This window comes from Acinonyx jubatus, chromosome B2, assembly GCF_027475565.1.
Source record: "Acinonyx jubatus isolate Ajub_Pintada_27869175 chromosome B2, VMU_Ajub_asm_v1.0, whole genome shotgun sequence".
Taxonomy (NCBI): domain Eukaryota; kingdom Metazoa; phylum Chordata; class Mammalia; order Carnivora; family Felidae; genus Acinonyx; species Acinonyx jubatus.
This window is the reverse complement of record NC_069385.1, coordinates 51175997-51198730: the sequence shown is the minus strand read 5'-3', so window position 1 is coordinate 51198730 and position 22734 is coordinate 51175997. Positions and strand designations below refer to the sequence as shown.

Below are 22734 nucleotides of genomic sequence, written 5' to 3'. Positions count from 1 at the left end.
AGCTGAAGTCGGATGCTTAGCCGACTGAGCCACCCAGGCGCCCCAACTTTTCTAAATTGTCATATAGTTAGAGTCATACAGTTTGTAGCCTTTCCAAATTGTATTCTTTCACTTAGTAATATGCATTTAAGGTTCTTCTGTGTCTTTTCATGGCTTTATAGCTCATTTAATTTTAGTGCTGAATAACATTCCATTGTCTGGATATATTCTTTCCACATTTTGGCAATTATGAATAAAGCTGCTACTTGAAGGTTTTTGTGTGGGTTTTATTTTTCAACTTTAGGTAGATACCAAGTAGTGCAATTGCTGGATTGTAGGTAAGAGTATTGTTTAGCTTTGTAAGAAACTGCCAAAGTGTCTTCCAAAGTAGCAGTACCATTTTTATAGTCCCACCAGCAACGAATGAGAGTTCCTGTCACTCCACATCCTCACCAGGATGTAGTGTCAGTTTTCTGGATATTGGTCATTCTAAGAAGTATGGAGTGATATCTCATGTCGCTTTTTTTTTTTTTTTTTTGGCTTCACTTATTCTTTTTGTTTATTTTTCAATTTACATTTAAAGTTAGCATATAGTGCAACTGATTTCAGGAGGACATTCCTTAATGCCCCTTACCCATTTAGCCCATTCCCCCTTCCCACAAACCCTCCAGTAAACCTGTTCTCTGTATTTAAGAGTCTCAGGTTTTGTTCCTCTCCCTGTTTTTATATTATTTTTGCTTCCCTTCCCTTACGTTCATCTGTTTTGTATCTTAAAGTCCCCGTATGAGTGAAGTCATATGATATTTGTCTTTCTCTGACTAATCTCGCTTAGCATAATACCCTCTAGTTTCATCCATGTAGTTGCAAATGGCAAGATTTCATTCTTTTTAATTGCCAAGTAATACTCCATTGTGTGTGTGTGTATCACATCTTCTTTATCCATTCATCCATTGATGGACACTTAGGCTTCTTCCATACTTTGGCTATTGTCCATAGTGCTACTATAAACATTGGGGTGCATGTGCCTCTTTGAAGCAGCATACCTGTATCCCTTGGATAAATACCTAGCAGTGCCATTGCTGGGTTGTAGGGTAGTTCTATTTTTATTTTTTTGAGGAACCTCCCTACTGTTTTCCAGAGTGGCTGCACCAGTTTGCATTCCCACCCCCAGTGCAAAAGAGATCCTCTTTCTCTGCATCCTTGCCAACATCTGTTGTTGCCTGAGTTGTTAATGTTAGCCATTCTGACAGGTGTGAGGTGGTATCTCATTGTGGTTTTGATTTGTATTTCCCTGATGATGAGTGATGTTGAGCATTTTTTTTCATGTGTCGGCCATCTGGATGTCTTCTTCAGAGAAGTGTCTACTCATGTCTTTTGCCCATTTCTTCACTGGATTGTTTTTTTGGGTGTTGAGGTTGATAAGTTCTTTATAGATTTTGGATACTAACCCTTTACCTGATACGTCATCTGCAAATATCTTCTCCCATTCTGTCGGTTGCCTTTTAGTTTTGCTGATGGTTTCCTTCGCTGTGCAGAAGTTTTTATTTTGATGAGGTACCAATAGTTCATTTTTGCTTTTGTTTCCCTTGCTTCCTGAGACGTGTTGAGTAAGAAGTTGCTGTGACCAAGGTCAAAGACATTTTTTGCTTGCTTTCCCCTCGAGGATTTTGATGGCTTCCTGTCTTAAATTTAGGTCTTTCTTCCATTTTGAGTTTATTTTTGTGTATGGTGTAAGAAAAGTGGTCTACATTCACTTTTTTGCGTGTTGCTGTCCAGTTTCCCCAGCACCACTTGCTAAAGAGGCTGTTCTTTATTCCATTGGATATTCTTTCCTGCTTTGGCAAAGATTAGTTGGCCGTACGTTTTTGGGTCCATTTCTGGGTTCTCTGTTCTATTCCATTGATCTGCATGTGTTTTTGTGCCAGTACCATACTGTCTTGATGGTTACAGCTTTGTAATACAGCTTGAAGTCCATAAGAATGATTATTTTTAAGCTTCTTAATCTCTATGACCAAATTCGTAGCTTTTCGAAAGGGCTGCATTTCCAGTAGCAATCAAGAGAAAGACCAGAGCATGGGGTTTCTTTACTCCAAGCATATTATTTTCCTGGAACCTCCCAGTGCTTCCCTCCAACAAAGGCACCTGTGATGGTATTAATAGCAAGTCAGGTAAAGACTCTGAGGCAATAAGATGGTATTTTGATTTAACAATGCCTCAACTATCTTCCTGGTCACATTCTCTTCTCCCCAAATAAACGCAGAAACCTGATTTTATAAACCCGAGAGCTCCTCTACAAGATATTTTGCTTTTTAGCCCCCCTTGGAGCTTTGCCAAAGTGAGAAAACAGCTATAGGTATGGGCGAGGAAGACACAGTGGACTCAGTGCTGGCTTTTGACGACTTCTTCAGATCTCAAATGCTAGAAGCAATCCATGACAATTTTCCTATATAGAGCAATGATGAACAGAACTCAGGGGCATTAATGGTATTAGATTTCATTCACTTTTATAAAACCCCAAATGGCTAGAGGTAACATGTCTCATGGTGCTCTAGGCAGACTGTACTCTAAGAGGTGTAGGTCTTGCTGAGAGAATGGAACACATGTAGCCTAAAAATAGCTACTGGTGTACCACTGCCTTCCCTCTGTTCATGGCAGAGCCCTAATGTCATTTGTAGCCAAGTGGTTTACTTTATAAAATCAAACATGTATATTTTAAGAAATATTGTTCTGAAATTGAGAAATCAATTTAAAAGCTTATTTGATAGGCCCTAAAGGAATATCCCTATAGTTATTTTGAAAAGGTAAACAACAGAAATGGAAGGATAAAGATTACATTGCTATAAGACTTTACTTGGATAAAATACAGCTCTGGAAGAGACCTTTAGGTCATCAGGGCAGTGTGATTGCTGGCAGGGACTGTGTGCCTCCTGAGACTAATGGAGATGTACCTGTGACAATTAGCAGGGCTTAATAGAGTCCACAGACTCTCTGGGCGGCCTGCTTCAGCCCTCACAGGACTACCTCCTCTCAAAATTCTCCAATTTGCTCTCTGTTCACATTTTTATCAGTTTTTCCCAGTGTCTTAGCCTTCTTCACAGACACTCAGGAAACTGAAGTTCATACAGAATGGAGTATTATAGGTTCAGCATTTGCCTGTTTCCCACTCTTGACTGGGCTGTGGGAATGGGGAAGAGAGACAGTTGTGGGTAACTTTTGTTAAGACTTCACATCTAGGGAAAGGAACACACTGGTGGGAAGTGGGCAAACTTAAGCCAATGTTAATGACATCCTCTCTCTCCAGCATTACTCGAATGTTTTCTTTTTGTGGTCTGGGTGAAATACAAAACTTGTATTAACAGCTGATCAAAAAGGCAGGGAAAGTAATTAGGAAAGTATGCCGCAAGCTTTTTGCAAAATATTTTTTTGGTCAAAGAAGTCCAAGTTTCAGTACCCTCACAGGTGACAGTTACTAAACAGCAAAGGGGTCTCCTTTAAAAAGGTAGTCTAACAGACTCGGAGGACGGTGTTACAAGGGACATACTTCCCTACCGAAAAGGGATCCAGAGATAGGGGAAGAATGTAAACCCAGCTAGCTTTGGGCACTTGTGGTTTAACAACGATTAGTTTGGTTGTGTTCAGTTATAAAGAGTTATAAAGTGTTCAGTTAATAAAGATATTACGAATGGTTATTCTGTTGAGAATACTATGTCCAGTTTCAAGGGGAAAGCTGATGTGAGTGGGAATCCTAATAGCACAGAACTTAGAAAAGAGAAAGTAATTCTTATTTCCATATTGTTTTCTATTGAAAAAAATTGGTGTTTAATTTTTTTAAAAGGAATAATGTAATTATTGTTTTCCCTCCGCAAAGTCCTGGCTTCAAGACTAGTCATATCTAAATGAAAATGTACACAGAAACTCTAACAAGTAGCTTCTTACAACTATAAAAGGATGAGAGCTAGACTAGACTACTTGTGCTGCCCTCCTCCCTTTTAATCTGCATGGTTTGGTGAAGGAATTTGTAGCATCAATTGGAATATAACAATGAATTAAGTTTACCTCATTACTAAGATGCAACCATCACAGGCTAATACAACAGGTGGAGAAATACCACTTAGACCAAGATAAAATCACACTGCCATATTTCATATTTTATTCAATTTTAATATGGTTTCCATTATTAACTTTTAAAACAAAATGGTTTCCAGTTTAGAAAACAATGCACTGACCACATAATTCCTTTTTAATTTTATACAGTTATACAAATATTCTAAATACACATTTTGTGTTCAAGATGATGGCAAATAAGATTAACTGTACAGTACATAAGGAAAGAAAATATTTTAAGCATATTTAGAAGCAATAGAAATGTCTATACAAAACAAGCAAAAATGGAATAAAATTTTTATTTTTAAAGTATTGCAACAGGCCCACAGGTTTGTAACAAAAATGTCTTTGCACAGTTCCTCACAATGCCCCATTAATAGCTAAAGCAAGACAGCGGTTTTAGAAAATAAGGTTTCAAAATGCTACACATGGTACTACTGTTTGCACAGTTTGATCAAAATAACAACTCTACTCTGAGTCAAGCAAAACCTAGAGGAAATATACCTAACAACTTGAAAATCATTTGTATAAAATTCATTGCACATTATTTTACTCAGTTGTCTGAAAAGTAAAAAAGTGTATTTACAAAATATTTCGCAGTCAAAATTATAAAGTGAATGAGTATCTCTAAGTAACACGTCTTGATACAGACAGTTCAAGGAAAACACACGAATGGGTTTTTTTTTTTTCTTTTGTCTTTTTTTTTTTTTTTTTTTTAAAGAGGTTTTCAGTGCTCCTTCCACAGGGAAGTCAGTATGATCTACGCAAATGGATTTACAAGATGTTACACATACCGGAGCAAATTCAACACATACGTTATAAAACAATGTTAAAAAGGTGTAAGGATGGAGACTTTGTACATTGTAAGAAGTGAGCTATTCAGAGATCGATAAGAACAATTTTTAATTCAGTTAGCATAAAAGCCTTCATAGTCTTCAGATTAAATAGACAGTGAACATACTTGACTCGATGAAAGTTGAAAAAGCACCATGCACAACAGTTTAGTGGTAAACACTGAAAAAATAGCACCTGGAATTCTGTGATACTGACAATTTAAAACTGGTCTAGTAATTGCCGGAGATATGGTGCCTTGGATAATTCTCTATTTACTCGGGAGAGTTTGAAAAGTACGGGGCAATTCAGAGATACACACGGGATATGTCGATCAAAGCACCCTGTACAGTTCTTGCATATCTGAAAGTATAAGAGGAATACATAAAACAATAGGAGAGGTCCTATGTATATGTGTTAACAAACTTTTATAGTCCCTCCTCTCTGACCCACCACAGATTACTGGCAGACAAATAACACTTATTACAAGAAGTTTCATTACTTTTCATCCCTGAAGCCTCACCTACCCTATGTTGAGGCATTTCTAACAGGTAAGTACTGATACATGGATTTCTTTTCAATAAACTCAGTACAGTACTATAAATGTTTTTTCTCTAACTTGTGATTTTTCTAGCTTACTTTATTGAAAGAATACAGTGTATAATCCATGTAACATATAAATATTGTTCCTCAGCTGTTAGTTTTTAGTAAGGCTTCCAGTCAACAGCAGGCTATTAGTTAAATTTTTGGACAGTCAAAATTCATATGTGGATTTTTGTCTAGGAGAGAGTAGTTACCCCTAACTCCTATGTAGCTCATAGGGTATATTAAGATTCATTTAATAAGGTCAAAGGTATGTTAAGATTCATATAATAAGCTATCCAATTACCATTAAAGACCGTCTTTTAAATGAGCCATAAACAATATTTTTTCACATTACTCAGATTTATCTTTTCAGACGCCAATAAAAAAGTTATCCAAAAGGGATACCAAATAGCTGCTTCTGCTCTAGATATGTCTTTTGAGAGAAAAATCAAACTGCTCTGGTTCATTCTCTCATCTGTATTAGTCAAGTGAAGAGGAGTTTTCCTGAGGTTACTGTATCAATTATTATGATGCTGTCCAAACAAACTGCTGAGAAACTGTGTACTTTGTGCTCTCTGATGACTAAGTATGCTGTTCTTCTATGAAGTCTTTCACTAAGGAGATCTCTGCCATGAGACTCAAAACTATCCCCAAATACAGAAGTTCTGTATTGAGGCTATACGTACTGAAGCTATATTCAGGTGTCAGGACAAAATGATAAATGTTTATGCAACTCTCTGTGCTTGTCTGATAAATAAGCCAGGATGGAATTACTTGCCTCTTTAAATTTAACTCAATGTTGAGTTTCAAGATCTGTTACTGGTGATTTCAACCGTGAGCACTATAGCTAAATTCAGCTTACGTTTAAAAACTCAAAACACCACAACCGGGATACTTACTTAGCTCATTTAAAAAAAAAAAAAAAGGCTGCTTTAGTCTTTCTTTTTGCTATCCTCTGAAAATTTTTGAAAAAGTAAGCCAATCAGATGCTTATTTCATTCCTTATTCTTTCCTGTTTATTATTAAAAGTGTTTGAGGTGATGGAAATTTTCTCTGAGATTTGCTATGGCTGTCTAGAATCTTACGTGTAGTGTTTAATTGGGAGTTAAAATTTCCCCAAGTGGCAACAATCATTTTGTTTTCTGAGTTTATAATGAATTTCTAGCTTTATAGCATTGTATTGAAGAGTGTAACAGGGAGAAGGTTAAGCAATGGACTGAAAGGTAGCAGGTAGGTGCTAGAATGGAGAAAGACTAATAAAGCATACTAAAGAGTTTGAATTTTATCAGACAGAAAGAGAAAGTACCAGACTTCTACTTTTAAAATGTAATTTTAGGGGCGCCTCGGTGTCTCAGTTGGTTACGCGTCCATCTCTTGATTTCTGCAGGTCATGATCTCACAGTTTGAGTTCGAGCCCCACATTGGACTTCACGCCGACAGTGCAAAGCCTGCTTGGGATTCTAGGCACCCCCCCCCAAAATAGGTAAAATAAACTTAACACTGGCTAGAATGATCTATTTTTTTAAGAATGGAGACAGCGGCAGGGGGTCAGGCTAGGAAGCTGCTGCAGGAGTTTAGGGGAGAGAGGATGGTGGTTTGGACTAGGATGATAAAAGAAAGGAAGGAGAAAAGTGAGGGTATTTAAGAAGTATATAGGAGATGAAAGGGGAGAGAGGAAAAAATCAACTTATTTCAACAGCTAGGTTTCTGTGGTTGCATCAAAATAATCATACCTTTAAGATTCTACCATCCTTAATGAAATGTTTAATGGATTCTAGATGACTGGCTATATTCTCTAAAACTTAACAATTTTGCCAGTACAAAATGTGGCAGCTAGAATGGTACAGAGCAAATAGTCTATGCTTTATCAATCCTTAATCATCTTCATATGATGCTCAAATTTTTTAAGAGCCTTGTCTCCTAAGACATGGTTTCTCTCCCTGTTCACCTTCATGGCAGCTAAGTTTGATACTCTGTCTTGGTTCAAAAGCTTCTTTACCTTGAGGACAAGGTGCAGAGGCTGGCCTTCATATCCTGGTTTGAATTCTATTAGGACCGTGAGGAATGATTTTATAAGAGAATTTACAATGTCGGAAGTAGACAGGACCAGTGAAAGAACTCTGATAAAACCAAGGAAGGACAAGTCCAATATAATGAAGTCCAGACTAGAATCCTGATGTCCCTCCTTATTATCAGCATGGTTCATTTTTTTCCTTTTTTTTTTTTTTTAATGTTTATTTTTGAGAAAGACACAGAATCTGAAGCAGGCTCCAGGCTCTGAGCTGTCAGCACAGAGCCCGATGCGGGGCTTGAACTCACGGGACTGCAAGATCATGACCTGAGCCAAAGTCGGACGCTTAACTGACTGAGCCACCCAGGCGCCCTATGGTTCATTTTCCACTAAATCATACTGCCTCTCAATTATCTGGTTGGTTTTTAAACATTTCAATAACTTTATATATTGCTCTTATAACACAAAATAAACTTCACTCTGAAGTTGTTCTTCTCTAGCCTGAAAGCAAAAAATGTACTGGCAATACAATGGTTTAAAAGGTACAATCACTCCTTTAAGAAATACTTTTTTTTTTTTTAATGTGCTAGGATAATGTTTCCTCAGATTTCATTTTCCAACTTAAAGAAGTTTCTGCTGTTTATTACTGGTAGAATTCCCACATTTGAAAAATCATCTCTGTATTTTATGTCTGTATCCCAGCCTGGCTACTTATCAGCAGCATAACGTAGGGCAAATACTTAGCCCTCTTGTGTCTGTTTACTCATTTGTAAGAGGTCTCTAGCATATAATAAGACTCAATCATGTTAACTATTAATTTTCTATCTAGACTCTTAGACTGTGAACCTTTCAAGTTTACCAGCAATTCTCTAGGACAACCAGATTTTTATGAGAATGGTAAATAGACAGACATGATAGAGAAACTGGTAAATATTATAAAAGAAATTGGGTAGAGGTACATTGTGGTTCTAGGTTTTAATAAACAATACACTATTCCATAAAAACAAAAATAAATTATGAAACAACAAAACTAAAAGACAATGTATGGACCAGGAGAAGATATTTGCAAATTACATATCTGATAAAGGGTTAGTATCCAAAATCTTTACCAAGCCATCTTTAAGCAATTTAGTTCAATTATAGTTTTGATATTTTGATTATATATTATAATCAAATTATATATTTTGATACTAGAATTTTTACTCCTACTTTTCATACCAGTTTCGTATCTCAAACTATACCTCAAGGGTTGATGAGATTTCCCGGAAAGGTCTAGCAAAGAAGGCCGTACCTTTACAAGTTGCTCCTGTTTACGTTCCAACTCCCGAATTTCTTGGTTGAGGATGACTGCAACATGCTGAGGTTGGCTCCGACATTTACCACAGATGCCATGCTGAGTCAGGTCATCACACACAGGACAGTGCAAAGTAGTGAAATACTGTGAAATAGTGCCTTTCCGCCCTTCAAGTTCGCTTCGAGAGGAGCTGGTGGCTTTCTGTATCTATGAAAACATTAATTCAGAAATAAGTTTTGGGGAAGTGGGGGGGGGTAGGTGATGGGGATTAAGGGCACACTTATCATGATGAGCACTGAGTAATGTATGGGATTGTTGAGTCACTATATTGTACACCTGAAATAAAAGAACACTGTATGTTAACTATAGTGGAATAAAAATTTAAAAAGTTAATGAAACTCTGATCCAGCCTCACGTAGAGCCACTGCTCTCATGCTAACTGCAGGTTTACGAAGGCACTATTTCCTTCTTCCAACAAGTACTAAGTAGCTACTCTATGTCAGGTACTGTTCTAGATAATGGGGCTATAGAAATGGACAAAATCCTTTTTACAGAGCTTATGTGTTAATATCGTCAGATATGATGTTTTTCTTTTTTTCTTTTGGGAAAAAAACAGTCTCCTGCCACTCAGTTTTTTGGTTGAGATACATAGATGTGTGAGATCATCCAGGGCACTGGAGACTGGAGAGGGCAATGGAAGAAATCCACATTGAGAGTGGATACTGTTTAAGGCTGTACAACTGGGCCATGGAAACAAGGCAAGAAAAGGGTTAAAAGTAAGTTGGTAGGCAGTAGGGCGCAAAATTCAAGCAAAAGTAAACCTGGAGAATTTCAAATGTAATTAGGCTGTGTCACCTAAGCATTCTTCATTTGAAGTTAATACTGGTTTCAGAGACTTGACTTCTGGAACTGTTTTTACACTGAAATAACATTATCATGTGGTTATTATACCCTTGGTGTCTCCTCCTGTATCTTACAAATCACTCTTCATAGAGATTATTAGGTCAGTCTCTTAACAAATGCCACTGGTTTAACATTCTTTCTGCTGACGAAATGAAAATCAGTAACAGCGTTCCAGTGCAAAGCCAGGATACAGCATCACAGATGCTGGCCAGCACAGCTTCTCTGAAGCACAGCCTCAACCTCAGTATTAGTTTCCTTGAGGCCATATGTGCTTGCTGAGAAAGTAAAAGTAATTTGAAGATCAACTTTCACCAGTTTCCCTGAATACCATCAGTCTTTCACAGTCTGAGATAACAGCAAATGACTGAGCAGATCTAATTCTCAACAGCAGACTGAAACTGCTCCTCTCCTCGACTAATGTAGAGCAGATTATTACACAATCACCTATAGTTCCTTCAGGCTTCCAATGAGCTAACTAAGAAGAGTTCAAGCAAAACTCCCTTTGCTAAGATTCCACATTCCATGTTTCACTTTAGTATAATGCTATTTTAACATTACTTCTTTAGTTTGATTTCTTCAGCACTATGTCTAGACACTGTATTCTATATACTAAACACCCACTTTTAAGGAATTTTGGTTCTCCATTTATTTATTAGCCGGTTTATTAAGTACTTACTACTGACATAGTGGTGGGATTTATTTTAATATTCTACAATCTGGCTAGTCTGACAGAAACTGGGAAGGTGTTTGTAGAAAACTTAAGTTTTTTTTTTTTTTTTAGGAAACCAGAAGAGTGTGGCACCTTTGTCAGTTTAGGATAATAGAGTATCCACGTTGCCTCTCAGCACAGAAATAAAATGTTTAGTTCTACTAGAAATTGCAAGTCACAGCACAGGTATATACTATTTAGTAGGCTTACCCTGGGTAATTCATGATACCAGCTGAAGACATCAATACCAATAAGTGAGAAGATTCTTGCCAGGGGTGGAAGGATCTGCTTGGTGATATAGTAAGTGGCATTCAGTCTCAGAGTCGGGTCCTGCAGCACTTCCACTGGGCGCTTCACCAACTGGATAAGTGGTATTCCAGGAGCCCCATAAATGATGACGTATGGCACTCGCTCTCCAACTCGAGGCTCAGAGCGCCGATCATAAGTAAGCATTTTCCTATTTAAAACCACATAAATATTCACTCAAAGGCTGTTATGGAAGGCATCTTACTAGCAGATTAAGGGAGAGTGAAATAATTATGAAACCACGAGATTACAACTTCGAGTTACAACCTTCTTGAGAGCTATATACATTTGACTCAGCACCAAATGGATATAATGTTAAGAGTTTAAAACTTGATCTGTAAATCATTGCTGTGAAAAACAACATGAGTTGCCATATATCAACTAGCTTAAAATGTATTAATTTCTATCTCCTAAGAGTCAGAATGATCATAAATCTAACAGTGAAAGAGAAAATTTAGCTCGTTAGATGATCTGATTCTAGAATGATGCCATCTAAGTGCTTTGGTAGATCCCTATTAAGGACTACCTAGGGATTTTGATGTGGGAAAATGACAATTCAAGCTCTGTACAAGATTAAAATTTCACTGAATTTAGTTTCCCAAGAGAAGCCCAGAAAAGGAGTTCCTTCCTCCTCTTCAGAGCTTACAAAGTATGGGGGAGCATCTATTTACCATTAGTGAGGCTTCATTGGGGCAGGTGAAGAAACAATTATGTGCCTGTGGACTAGGTATCTTTTCATCTATTTCAAACCACTCAGCATCCTAGGACAACACTTGTTAGGTACAGAGTTGTGCTGTTGTATGCATCATTACTGCCCCCCCCCGTAATGTTTGTTTGAGAGTGAGCGAGCATGAGCAGGGTATGGGTACAGAGAGAGGGAAACAGAAAATCCGAAGTAGGATCTGCACTGTCAGTGCAGAGCCCAACATGGGGCTTGAACCCATGAACTGTGAGATTATGACCTGAGCTAAGACAGATGCTCAACCAAATGAGCCACCCAGGTGCCCCCATCATTACCTTGTAAGTTCAAGGGCTGGCACACAAGCTCCAGGTTTGTAAGAGGAACTTCCTCTGTATTCCTTGGCAAAGATAAAATCTTGGATGCTGGCTTTTCCTTCTAGAAGCTTCATACACTGTCGCTGAACATACTGTTTAATTAAACTTATGTCTCTTGTTTCAAATAGCAGCTTTAGAGAACGCTCAAGTATCTTAAGAAAAAAAAAAAGGATACATTCATAAAGATAAAATATCTCCTAGTATATTTAATCACTGTTGCTATATTTTCTGGAAATATTTCTACTAGGAAATGACTGACATGCAGTGGATTTATGGAATGGATTGAATTTAAATTAGTTCTGGGTGGAAGTTCTGTATTTTGTGAATACTGGAACCAATATATATTTACTCATTAAGTTTGCTAATTTAGCTTAAGCACAATTCTACCCTTGGAGAAAGAATGCAGTGGATTTCTCTTCCAGGGACTAGTATTAAATAATATCTCAAGTTCACATAACATTACATATATAGCATAACATACTGACACACTGACAATAGTCCATCTATTACGCTTTTTATGCTCTTAAAAAACTCAGTGTGTAGAGTACTATTCCATTTATACCATTTATTTTTAGTTTGTTACAGAAGGAGTCTGGACCTGAGTAAATAAAAAATATAAAATACTATGGTTAAAATTACCGTGGTTGAGAAATTTAGGTAATTTATGGTACCACTGTTCAGAAATCTTTCTAACTTGTGTTAGTAACTCAGTTTATCTAGAATGGATTACTTATAAAATTTTTCCATTGCTAGTTTTCTTTATCCTGCTCCCTAGCTTTTGGGTGTTGTTATATGATAACATATCATCATCCAGGTGATAGGCAGGAATTCTTGTCAAGTTCATGTGTTGTTTTTCAGTAACTGTGATAAAAGGTAAGGTGAGGAAAGAAGTCAGAAACTAAGGACTAAAATCAAATAAGTTGTTTTCATTAGAAATGAAATTCTCAAAATCATATAGTTCCTCCACTGATAGTTACATACAAAGAGACTAGAAGGACCACCTCATGTGTGTTTAAGCTAAAGAATCTGGTGAAAATCCTACTTATTTCTTAAAGATGAACATAAGATAGATAGACCTTACCTTAGAAACAGCAGGGCAGGAATCTCTTCTGACGGTTTCTATTCCTTTTGCATCAAATACCGGGTCCTTTTGATCCAGTGTTTCATACATGTAACCCACATACCTCTTTTTTGTTTGTAAGACACAGGGCAAATATACCTGTGATGGATTAACAAAACGCCTCTAAATAACCATTTTTCCCTACCATGAATATCTTATTTTTATGTCTTTTTCTCTCTGTGCTAATAGCAGAGAACTCAATGTGGGGCTTGAACTCATGATCCATGAGATCATGGCCTGAGGCAAAGTCAGATCCTTAACCAACTGAGCTACCCAGGCGCCCTTTTTCTCTCTTTAACCAAATTAATCAAAAATCAATTCCCAAAACCCCCATTAAATATGGCTCAGCACCAATGAAATTCATGATATAAATTTAAACATAAAGCACACAAAATTAGTTAGTTGTCTTTATTTCCTTCCCACTCAACTCCTTTGTTTGCACTATCAAATTTTGTCCCTACTGCAACTGAGGCTACTCTCTCAAAAGTCTATTAAAAATTAAAAATCACTTTAAGTAACACTTATATATTTAAAAGTTATTAAGTACAAAATTAAAAGTTATAAGAGACTATATAATGAAAAGTCCTCATCCCCTAGCCCCTACTGTCTTTGACCTAGAGATGCCTAGAGGCATCCTCTATTGATCTCCTGTATAGCCTTCCAGAGATATTTATACATATGAATGGTAGCTTACCGTATACATCATTTTGTATTTTGCTTACTTTAATAATTTATCTTGGAGAATATTCCATCCTTGTACAGAAAGCTCCTTTTAGTTTGTAGGTATAGTAGTCCATGATGGGAGGATATCACAATTTATGTAACCAGTTACCTACTACTGTGGGTCATTTAGGATGTTTCCAATCTTTTGTTATTACAAATAGTGTTCCAGTGAATAATCTTGCATGGATTAATCTACTAAATTCCCTGAGGTTGAATTCCTAGATTAAGGGTCCAATGGACCTACCAAACTGGTCCTTCCTTCTGTCCTCAATTATCAATAATTATACTAAGTATAAAATGGTCTAAACATCCCAATTAAAAGGCAGAAGTGATCAGATTGGATCTGATCAAAAAATGAGACAAAGCAATAAACTACTAGAAATCCACTTCAAATACAAGGACATAAGAAGGTTAAAAATAAAAAATGGAAGATACACATGCTAACACTAATCAAAACAAGAGTGTTTTATCATCAGAAAAAAGTAGATTTCAAGACAAGTATTATCAAAGATAAAAATAACAATTTATCAAGAAGATACATAATCCTAAATGTGTATGTACCTACAAAGAAAACTTCAAAATATCTGAAATAGAAACTGGCAGAACTAAAAGGAAGAAAAAGGCAAATCTATGATTATATTTGGAAACTTCAGCACCTCTCCCTTAGAAATTGACAGGAAATCATTAAGAATACAGAAGGCTTCAACAACATCACTATTACCTTAACCTAAGTGACATTTATAGGACATTCCAAAAAGCTGGATACAGAAAGCTTTTAAGGTCACATGGGTATAATCACTAAGATAGACCACTGGCTGGGCCAAATGACAAATTTCAATAAACTTAATAAAAGCATTAAAATCATACGGAGTATCTTCTTTGACCACAATGGAATTAAATTAGAAATAATGGTATTATTTCTGGAATATCCTTAAATATTTGGAACTTAACACAAGTCTAAATGATGTATGGGTCTTTATCACTGAAACAAATGAATAATGGAAATACAAGATACCAAAAATTGAAGCTAAAGTAGTATTTATTTATTTAAAAAAATTTTTTTAATGTTAACTTATTTTTTAGAGAGATAGGCAGAGAGACAGATACAGAATCTGAAACAGGCTCCAGGCTCCGAGCTGTCAGCACAGAGCCTGATGCGGGGCTCGAACTCAAGGACTGCGAGATCATGACCTGAGCCAAAGTCAGACACTCAACCGACTGAGCCACCCAGGCGCCCAAAGCTAAAGTAGTATTTAGAGGGAAATTTATATCTTTAAACACTTACATTAAAAAATATTTTTTTTAATATCAAAGATTCAAGCTTCTAAGTTAAGAAGACAGGAAAAGAAAAGCAAACTAAACCCAAAGTAAGTATAAGGAAGGAAAGAATAAAGAGTGGAAATGGAAGAAATGGTTCTTCAAAAAGTTCGGTAAATGGATAAACCTTTAGGTAGATGATTGTGGGGAAAAAAACAAAAAAAATTATCAATATCACAAGTGAAAGGAGGGAGATCACTAAGGATCTTACAGATATCAAAATGACATTAAGGAAGTATAATTCATGCCAACAAATCTGACAATCTAGGAGAAATAGACAAATTCGCTGACAACCACAAGTTATCAACACTGATATAAGAAAACCTGAATATTTCAATATTTATCAAGGATGTTTAATTTGTAATTAAAAATCTATGACCCACCCTTTCCCCCAATAAAATGTCAGGACTGGAGAGCTTCACTGATGAATTCTATCTACCACTTTTAAGAGAAATAATTGTACTAATCTTACATTTTTTTTTCCAGAAAATAGAAATGGGAATATTGCCAACTCATTTTATGAAACCAGCCCCCCCTTTTTTTGTCCCAAAGCCAAAGACAATACAAGAAAAAAACTACAATATTCATCATGAACCTATACATCACAATTCTTAACTAATGTTTATTCTCTTTAAGAAGTTTTGCAGTTTTTTGCTTTTATGTTTCGGTCTGTGATCTATTTCAGGTAAGTTTTCATGTCTGGTGCTATTTTCTAAGCAGGACATACTCTTCATTTTTGCCAGATGGGTTGTGTCCATAGTACCATACATGTACTTCATTCTTACTTTGTTTTCTAACTGTTCTCCCCATCTCTGCCCCAATCAGAATGCTCACTCTTCAGGGCAGATACCATATCTGAGTCCTCTTTGAATCTCTTCTATGACAATTCTTGCTTCAAAGTAGGTACTTTTATCCTTACCACACCCGTTTTCTTTTCTTTTTTTTTTTTTTTCACACCCGTTTTCTTAAATCAACCATTTCTAATTCATACGGATCCTTCTTTCTCAGTATCTCCTGAATTGCTCTTTATCTTCCCTAGTTCAGGTTATAGAGGCTGCATCCTGTCCTGAGCTTCTCTCCTTCCCAAACCATCTTGTATAACACTGTGAGACTAATCCTCCCCAAACAGCTCTGATCATGTCATGTTCTTGTTTGATACACTTTTCTGAATCAGGTTTAAACATTTTAGCTTGGTATTCAAGACACTCTACAATCTGGTCTTAAGTTTATTTTCTAGAGTTCTCTCCCACTACTCTATATTCCCATATTGTGCTTTTCCAACTCCCTATCCTCCTACATGCCATTTTCTTCTATGCAGAATGACTGCAGCCCCATGGCTGCCCATTGAAATTCTAACCATTTTCTGAGACACAGTGCAATATTACCTCCTCATGGAAGTACTCCTCCATGGAGTCTCCTCATCCAGCCCAAGATGACATAATACCTCCTTTTCTTTGTGCTCTTACAGTGTTTAGGGAGACTGCTCTCATGATTATTGGCTTAGTGGGACTGTGTCTTATGCTTCTTTGCATTCCACACCTCTCCTAGCTTAGTAGCTTTTATATGGAAAGAACTAAATACATATATGATATGGAAGGTAAAGTGAAAAGAGTCTAATAAGGTCCTTATGGCAGACTGTACTGTCCAAATAAATAATATCTGCCATTCCACATGACCTTACAATGGGATTCTGACAATCTTCCCATTAAGAGATGGGAATCTATGCTCTCTCTTAAATCTAGACAGGCTATGATGTGGTGTGACTTTGAGACTAGGTCATAAAAAACAAAACTGCTTTTGTCTATTTTTCTTTGGGATGTTCATTCCTGGAACTCAGTGCCATCATGCTGTGAGGAAGAACAAATAATCCCAGGGAAAGGCCAAATGCAGGTGTTCCAGCTGACAGCCCCAGCTGATGTTCCCAACAGCAGCCAGCATCAACCCCCAGACAGCAGAGTGAGCAAGCTTCAAGTTGTATCACCTTCAGCCATTAAGTTTCCCAGCTAAGGATCTAGACACTGTGGAACGGAGACATGCCATCCTTGCTGCACCTCTTCTGAATTCCTGACCCATAAAATCCGTAAGCATAATAAAAGAGTGGCTGTTTTACATCATTAAGTTTGGGGGGGGGGTTCTGTTACACAGCAATAGTTAATTGGAACAAAAGGTTTTTTTTTTTTGAGAAAATTATACAAAACTCAGGGAAAATATTTTAAATACAACAATTTGTAGGCATTATACTGTTACTGATTCTGAAAATGTATTATGCAAGACCAAAATCTCCATAAGGTATGTGAATTTCATCTGTTATTTCCAGTATTAATTATATTTCTCTTACCTTTTCAAACTTCAATTTCACTGGTTTAGGATTGGTAGCAGTTACAGCTTCAGCAATTTCCTGACCAATCTTAAAAGACTGCTCCTTAGTAGCTCCTTTCAGTAGCACAAACATACTAAGAGGGTTAAAAACGAGATTGTTGTAACAAAAAAATTTCATCAAGAGTAACTTTACTTTCCTGGATAATAATACCCTAATACCAAAGAAAGCTTTTTCGCCCCTTTTCCTTATGAAGTTGCTTCCTGTTTAAGCTTTCTTGCTTTATCATACTTCCCTTGTATTATTACAGATTTTAAAAACATCTAATATTTCTAGTTTAGCTTCACATAGACCAGCTCAGCTGTCAGAGATGCCAAGAAGGTCTTGGGTCATTCCTAGACAATAATGGCTTTATATGATGCACCATTACATCAGTCATAAAATAAAAGAAAATGTGATTATAAAGAAATGAAAAATTTACTTGTGATATGGGAGGAAATTTCCTTCCAGAACCACCCAACTTAAAAAAGACACACATATATTTTATAATATATGTTCACTGAAGAAAATGTCAGAAAACATAAAGCACAAAGAAGAAAACAGCCACCTAATCTGACCATTCAGAAAATAGGCACTACAAACCTTTCTGTGTATCTGTAAATCTCTTCTCCTTCGGGATCACAGATCAGATTGTTGGATAACTTTCTTCTTTCATTTAATTGTTTAATTAATTAATTCAATTAATTGTTAATATTTTCTCACACTGCTTAGTTCTTTTACATTATTTTAACAGTTGTACTGTATTTCAATGTATAGATGTATCATAATTTAACCAAACCTCAATCACTGGAAATTTAGGTTACTTAAAATTTTTTTGCTAATATTTCACATATAATAATTTGGCACACCTCTGGTTGTATCCTTAGAACAAATTTCTATCAGTGAAATTTCTGGGTAAATGTATACTCTAAAAATATTTTTTGAAAGATACTGTCAAACTGAATTCCAGAAAGAAATTTCTGATGTACAATTCCACCAGCAGTATACACAGGTCAAGACGGAAGGATTTCTGGGGTGCCTGAGTGGCTCAGCCAGTTAAATGTCTGACTTGGGCTCAGGTCATGATCTCAAGGCTTGTGGGTTTGAGCCCCATGGCAGGCTCTGTGCTGACAGCTCAGAACCTGGAGCCTGCTGGGATTCTGTGTCTCCTTCTCTCTCTCCGCCCCTCCCCTGCTCACATTGTCTGTGTGTGTCTCTCTCTCAAAAACAAACATTACATTTTTTTAAATTATGTGTTTTGTTAAAAATTATACCTCAATGAAGTTGATATCTTAAAAAATATTATTATAGGCTACATATATGAGATTTTACCCAGTAGTTAGTGGGTTTGAGTCCATCTATGTTGCTTTGGCCAGTTTTATTTGGAGCTAAGCTTCAAGACTGCTGGCCCAGATTAATGGAAACTTTTGATCACTTAACATAATGGAGGTGACTGTCCTACAAAAAAGAGAAAGACTGTTTTAAAATAAGTTTGTCTGTCACTGGTGCTTTTAATCTAGTTAAGTAACAATCATCTTTGGGTTGAGAGATCCAAGCACACATACAGAGTGTGATTTTCACATAGTAGGGCGTGAGTGGGGATATTAGAACAACCTAGAAAGCCTTTCTCAATTATACTCAGGTGAATTTTTCTAGAGATTCGGATTCTAGCTCCACACCACTCTTTTGCTGCCACTCTATATAAGAGCTATTAGCACTACTATAGAGAATTCCTATAACTGATGGGAGTAGGTCATATTCCACTAGGGTGTAGTAAATATGACTGAGACCCACTCTTCTATAAAATAACTGTTTAAACCACTTGTCAGTAATATTATAACTTTGTATGGTGATAGCTGGTAGCTATACTTATCATGGTGAGCATTTTGTAATGTATATAATGGTCATATCACTGTATTATATACCTGAAACAATACTGTATGTCAATTTTATTTTTTAAAGTTTATTTTTGAGACAGCAAGAGTACATGAGTAGGAAAGGAGCAGAGAGAGGAAAAGAGAACCTCAAGTAGGTTCTGCACTGTCAGTGTGTAGTATGATGTGGGGCTTGAGCCCAACATGGGCTTGAACTCATGAACCATGAGACCATGACCTGAGCTGTAATCAAGAGTCAGACACCTGGCGTGCCTGGGCGGCTCAGTCCGTTAAGCATCTGACTTTGGGTCAGGTCATGATCTCACGGTTTGTGTGTTCAAGCCCTGCGTCGGGCTCTGTGCTGACAGCTCACAGCCTAGAGCCTGCTTCAGATTCTGTTTCCCTCTCTCTCTCTGCCCCTCCCCAACTTATGCTCCGTCTCTCAAAACTGAACAAATGTGGGGGCGAAAAAAAAAGGGCCAGATGCTTAACCAACTGAGCCACCCAAGCACTCCCAGTTATATTTTAATAAAAAATATCATTTAATTGAAAAAAGAAATAGTGTGTTTATTATACTTTCTAAATGGACAATAATGCATAACTGCTTTAGAGACAGAAACATCTTTCTGTAACAGTAATTTTGATGCTTTGGTAACTGATTGCCCTTAGCTAGATCCCAAGATTCATAAAATCAGCAGTCTTGAAATCGGAGGGAGGCAATGATCATTCACCATCATCTATCAGATTTCCTTTATTCTGATCATGAGGCAACTGAGCCTCAGAGAGGCTAAAAGACTTGTTAATGGCCATGCACCGACTAGATGTATAGCTAGAAAGCAAATCCAGATCTCCTCACTCTCAGTTAAGAACTTTTTCACTTCACCAAGCATTATCTATTATCCCTAAAGCAGTATTTCTCAATCTTTTATCATTATTGTTCTCTCAAAAAAGTTAAAATTTATTTTTATTTAAAAAAATTTTTTTAACTTAAGATTTTTTTAATGTTTTATTTTTGAGAGAGAGAGAGAGAGAGAGAGAGAGAGAGCGCGTGAGTGAGCAGGAGAGGGGCAAAGAGAGAGGGAGACACAGAACTTGAAGCAGGCTCCAGGCTCTGCACTGTCAGCATAGAACCTGACATGGGCTCAAACCCACAAACTATGAGATCACGACCTGAGCCAAAGTCAGATGCTTAACTGACTGAGCCACCCAGGTGCCCCAAAAGTAAATTTAATAAGAGAAAGTAATTATTAAGAAATAAAATATTGTTGGGTGGTTGAACTTTGTAGGGCCAAAAATCCATTGTACTATCTAAGTGGTTTTACTCCCTGAGAACCAATTTGTACCGGGTTAGGGTGATACTGTTACCATTGATAATGCATGCTCAAGAATGAACTGCCCTCATAGAGTATATTTCAATTATCATTTGTTGAATGAATTAGTGAATGGAGAGCAAAAGTTCTAATAATATTGCAAATTCTTTGATTGGAATCATAAAATACCTGTGAATTCTGATGTAATGAGACAGTACCAGCTAGGAATCAAAAAACACTGAGTACTAATTTATGGCTCCAATGCTGACTAGTCAGGTGATCTTAGACAAGTTTCTTATCTTAGGGAAATGTGCTTTTAAGCAGCACATAAGAATATGCTTCTAAGGGTTCCCTCCAGCAGTGTGAAAACTGCTGACCTAAATAGCACCAAAGCTGTCTTTCAGTTCTGACATTCTGTGCGTCTGTTTTTTTGGTTTGAATTCTTAAAGATCTTATATGCTAAACAAAGATAACTACAATGAGAACCATGCCAACTTCTGATTGTGTTTGTCATCAACCATGACATGTATGACCCTGAATTAAACTCAACAATTCAATGTTTAACTTTTTCCTCTTCCCTAAATTTTTTGCAAGGAGCTCTGCTAACAAGGTACAAAACCATGTTCTAGTAACTTTTATTTTGCTAGACTACTCAGCAGAAGTGGTTTTACAGAGCAGTGAAATACTAAAGTCAAGCTGAAGAGTCGCTTTTGATGGAGAACAGTAGACACTATGGATAGCTGGGCCCTGGATAACTTGAAAGTATACCCACCTGTTAGTAATGAAACAGCTGCTGTATGAGGCAAGTCTCATTCAGCATTAATATGATTATGCTGATTATACGTGCATTAAAGAACTGGAGAAGATTAAGTGCTCTTCAAAGATTACCTAGAAGCTATTTTTAATGATTAGAAGCATTATGTCCTACAGCTTCATTGGGCTGTAAAGTCATCAGAGGTCCTGAGGCAAGTGCTCTAAGCATGATCACACTGTGAATCTAAGCCTTCAATATGAAAAATATCAGACTCTAAGAAATCTGCATAATACTTATAATCTAGAAGAATTTATGAAGTCATACAAATAAGATGTTACATCAATAACTGGGCCCTAAAAAAATACCAAGGCAGGCAACCAAGCTGAGGTTATTAATTCAGGACCCAGAGGCAGTCCTATTCTTTGTCAGCCCATGGATGATGGACTTCAGGAAGTCTGTGAGCCCTCTGGAATCAAATGGAAAATTGTATCTGCCTACATGCACTTTTTGTAGAAGGTCAAAAATATTTTGGGCCAAGGAAAGTTAACCACTCATAGCTTTGGCAGATATCTTCCAAAGTTAAGATATGTATTTAAATTCACAGAGCTGAAGCTATATGAAGAATCATTTACATTAAGAGCTATTGTTTTTTAAAAAGATTAGACTAGACCCCTGTGTATACAGTTTTTTGCAGATCACTATCTACTTTGCTACCTGCAGGCATGCCATGGGAATCTCCACAAGTCTGTGGCTCAGGACACTTAAAATTTCTGTCTCTTAAGATCATATCTGGTAATTCAGGACTTGTGCTACTTCTGATCACAAGATCATAAGGACTGAGGAAGACTTAAGTAGAACTCTGTTTTTAGGAAGGATTACCCTTAAGCCATTTCAAACACTGAAATGAATATCTGAAGAGATGCAAAAAGACAACTATAAAGTAGGAAGTTAATCACCTGTCAGTATCTCCATATACAACCCTGGCACCCCATTTCTTGGTATCATTCACCAGTTTAATAGCTCGTTCCAAGGTCTCTCTGGCTTTGTGAACAATACTATCACCAACCTGTTGGTACAAACACATTGGAAGTAATTTCTTAACACAGCTTAGTATATATCAGTAGACTTTAACATATAATACTTAATTTTCACTACTATTTCTAAATATGAAACAAGGAGAAAAGAACGTAAAAAAGAAAACAGTCATTAGTGTCATAGTTCTTTCTACAAGTACTCATGAAGAAAATGAGGTGAAGAATATAAAGAAAGGAATCAATCGATATATAGACTCACCTGTGAGTGTATCAGTAAGTACAATGGATTATACTTTATACAAGGTATACAGTTACATCTGATTCCTGGAAGAATAAGTCTGGTTTATTCAAGGACTTTCATATATGTTTTTTTTTTTTCCCCAAAAATGTTTATTTTTGAGGAGAGAGAGAGAGCACACAAACTAGTGAGGGAAGGGCAGAGAGAGAGGGAGGCAGGGGAACCAGGTA

The 22734-nt window shown here is 36.8% G+C and overlaps 1 protein-coding gene across 2 annotated transcripts in view; it reads right to left on the bottom strand.

The window, feature by feature from the left end:
* Positions 1 to 4106: 4106 nt before the first annotated feature.
* REV3L (REV3 like, DNA directed polymerase zeta catalytic subunit) overlaps positions 4107 to 22734 on the bottom strand; it is a 174140-nt gene continuing 155512 nt past the window's right edge. For both annotated transcript variants that reach the window (XM_027057077.2, XM_027057078.2), the window contains exons 26-32: positions 22189 to 22298; positions 17277 to 17391; positions 12860 to 12997; positions 11740 to 11930; positions 10627 to 10873; positions 8802 to 9011; positions 4107 to 5277 (exon numbers count right to left, since the gene is read on the bottom strand). In XM_027057077.2, the coding sequence (XP_026912878.2) occupies positions 5137 to 5277; positions 8802 to 9011; positions 10627 to 10873; positions 11740 to 11930; positions 12860 to 12997; positions 17277 to 17391; positions 22189 to 22298 (1152 nt within the window). In that variant the 3' untranslated portion in view covers positions 4107 to 5136. The remainder of the gene's footprint in view (positions 5278 to 8801; positions 9012 to 10626; positions 10874 to 11739; positions 11931 to 12859; positions 12998 to 17276; positions 17392 to 22188; positions 22299 to 22734) is intronic.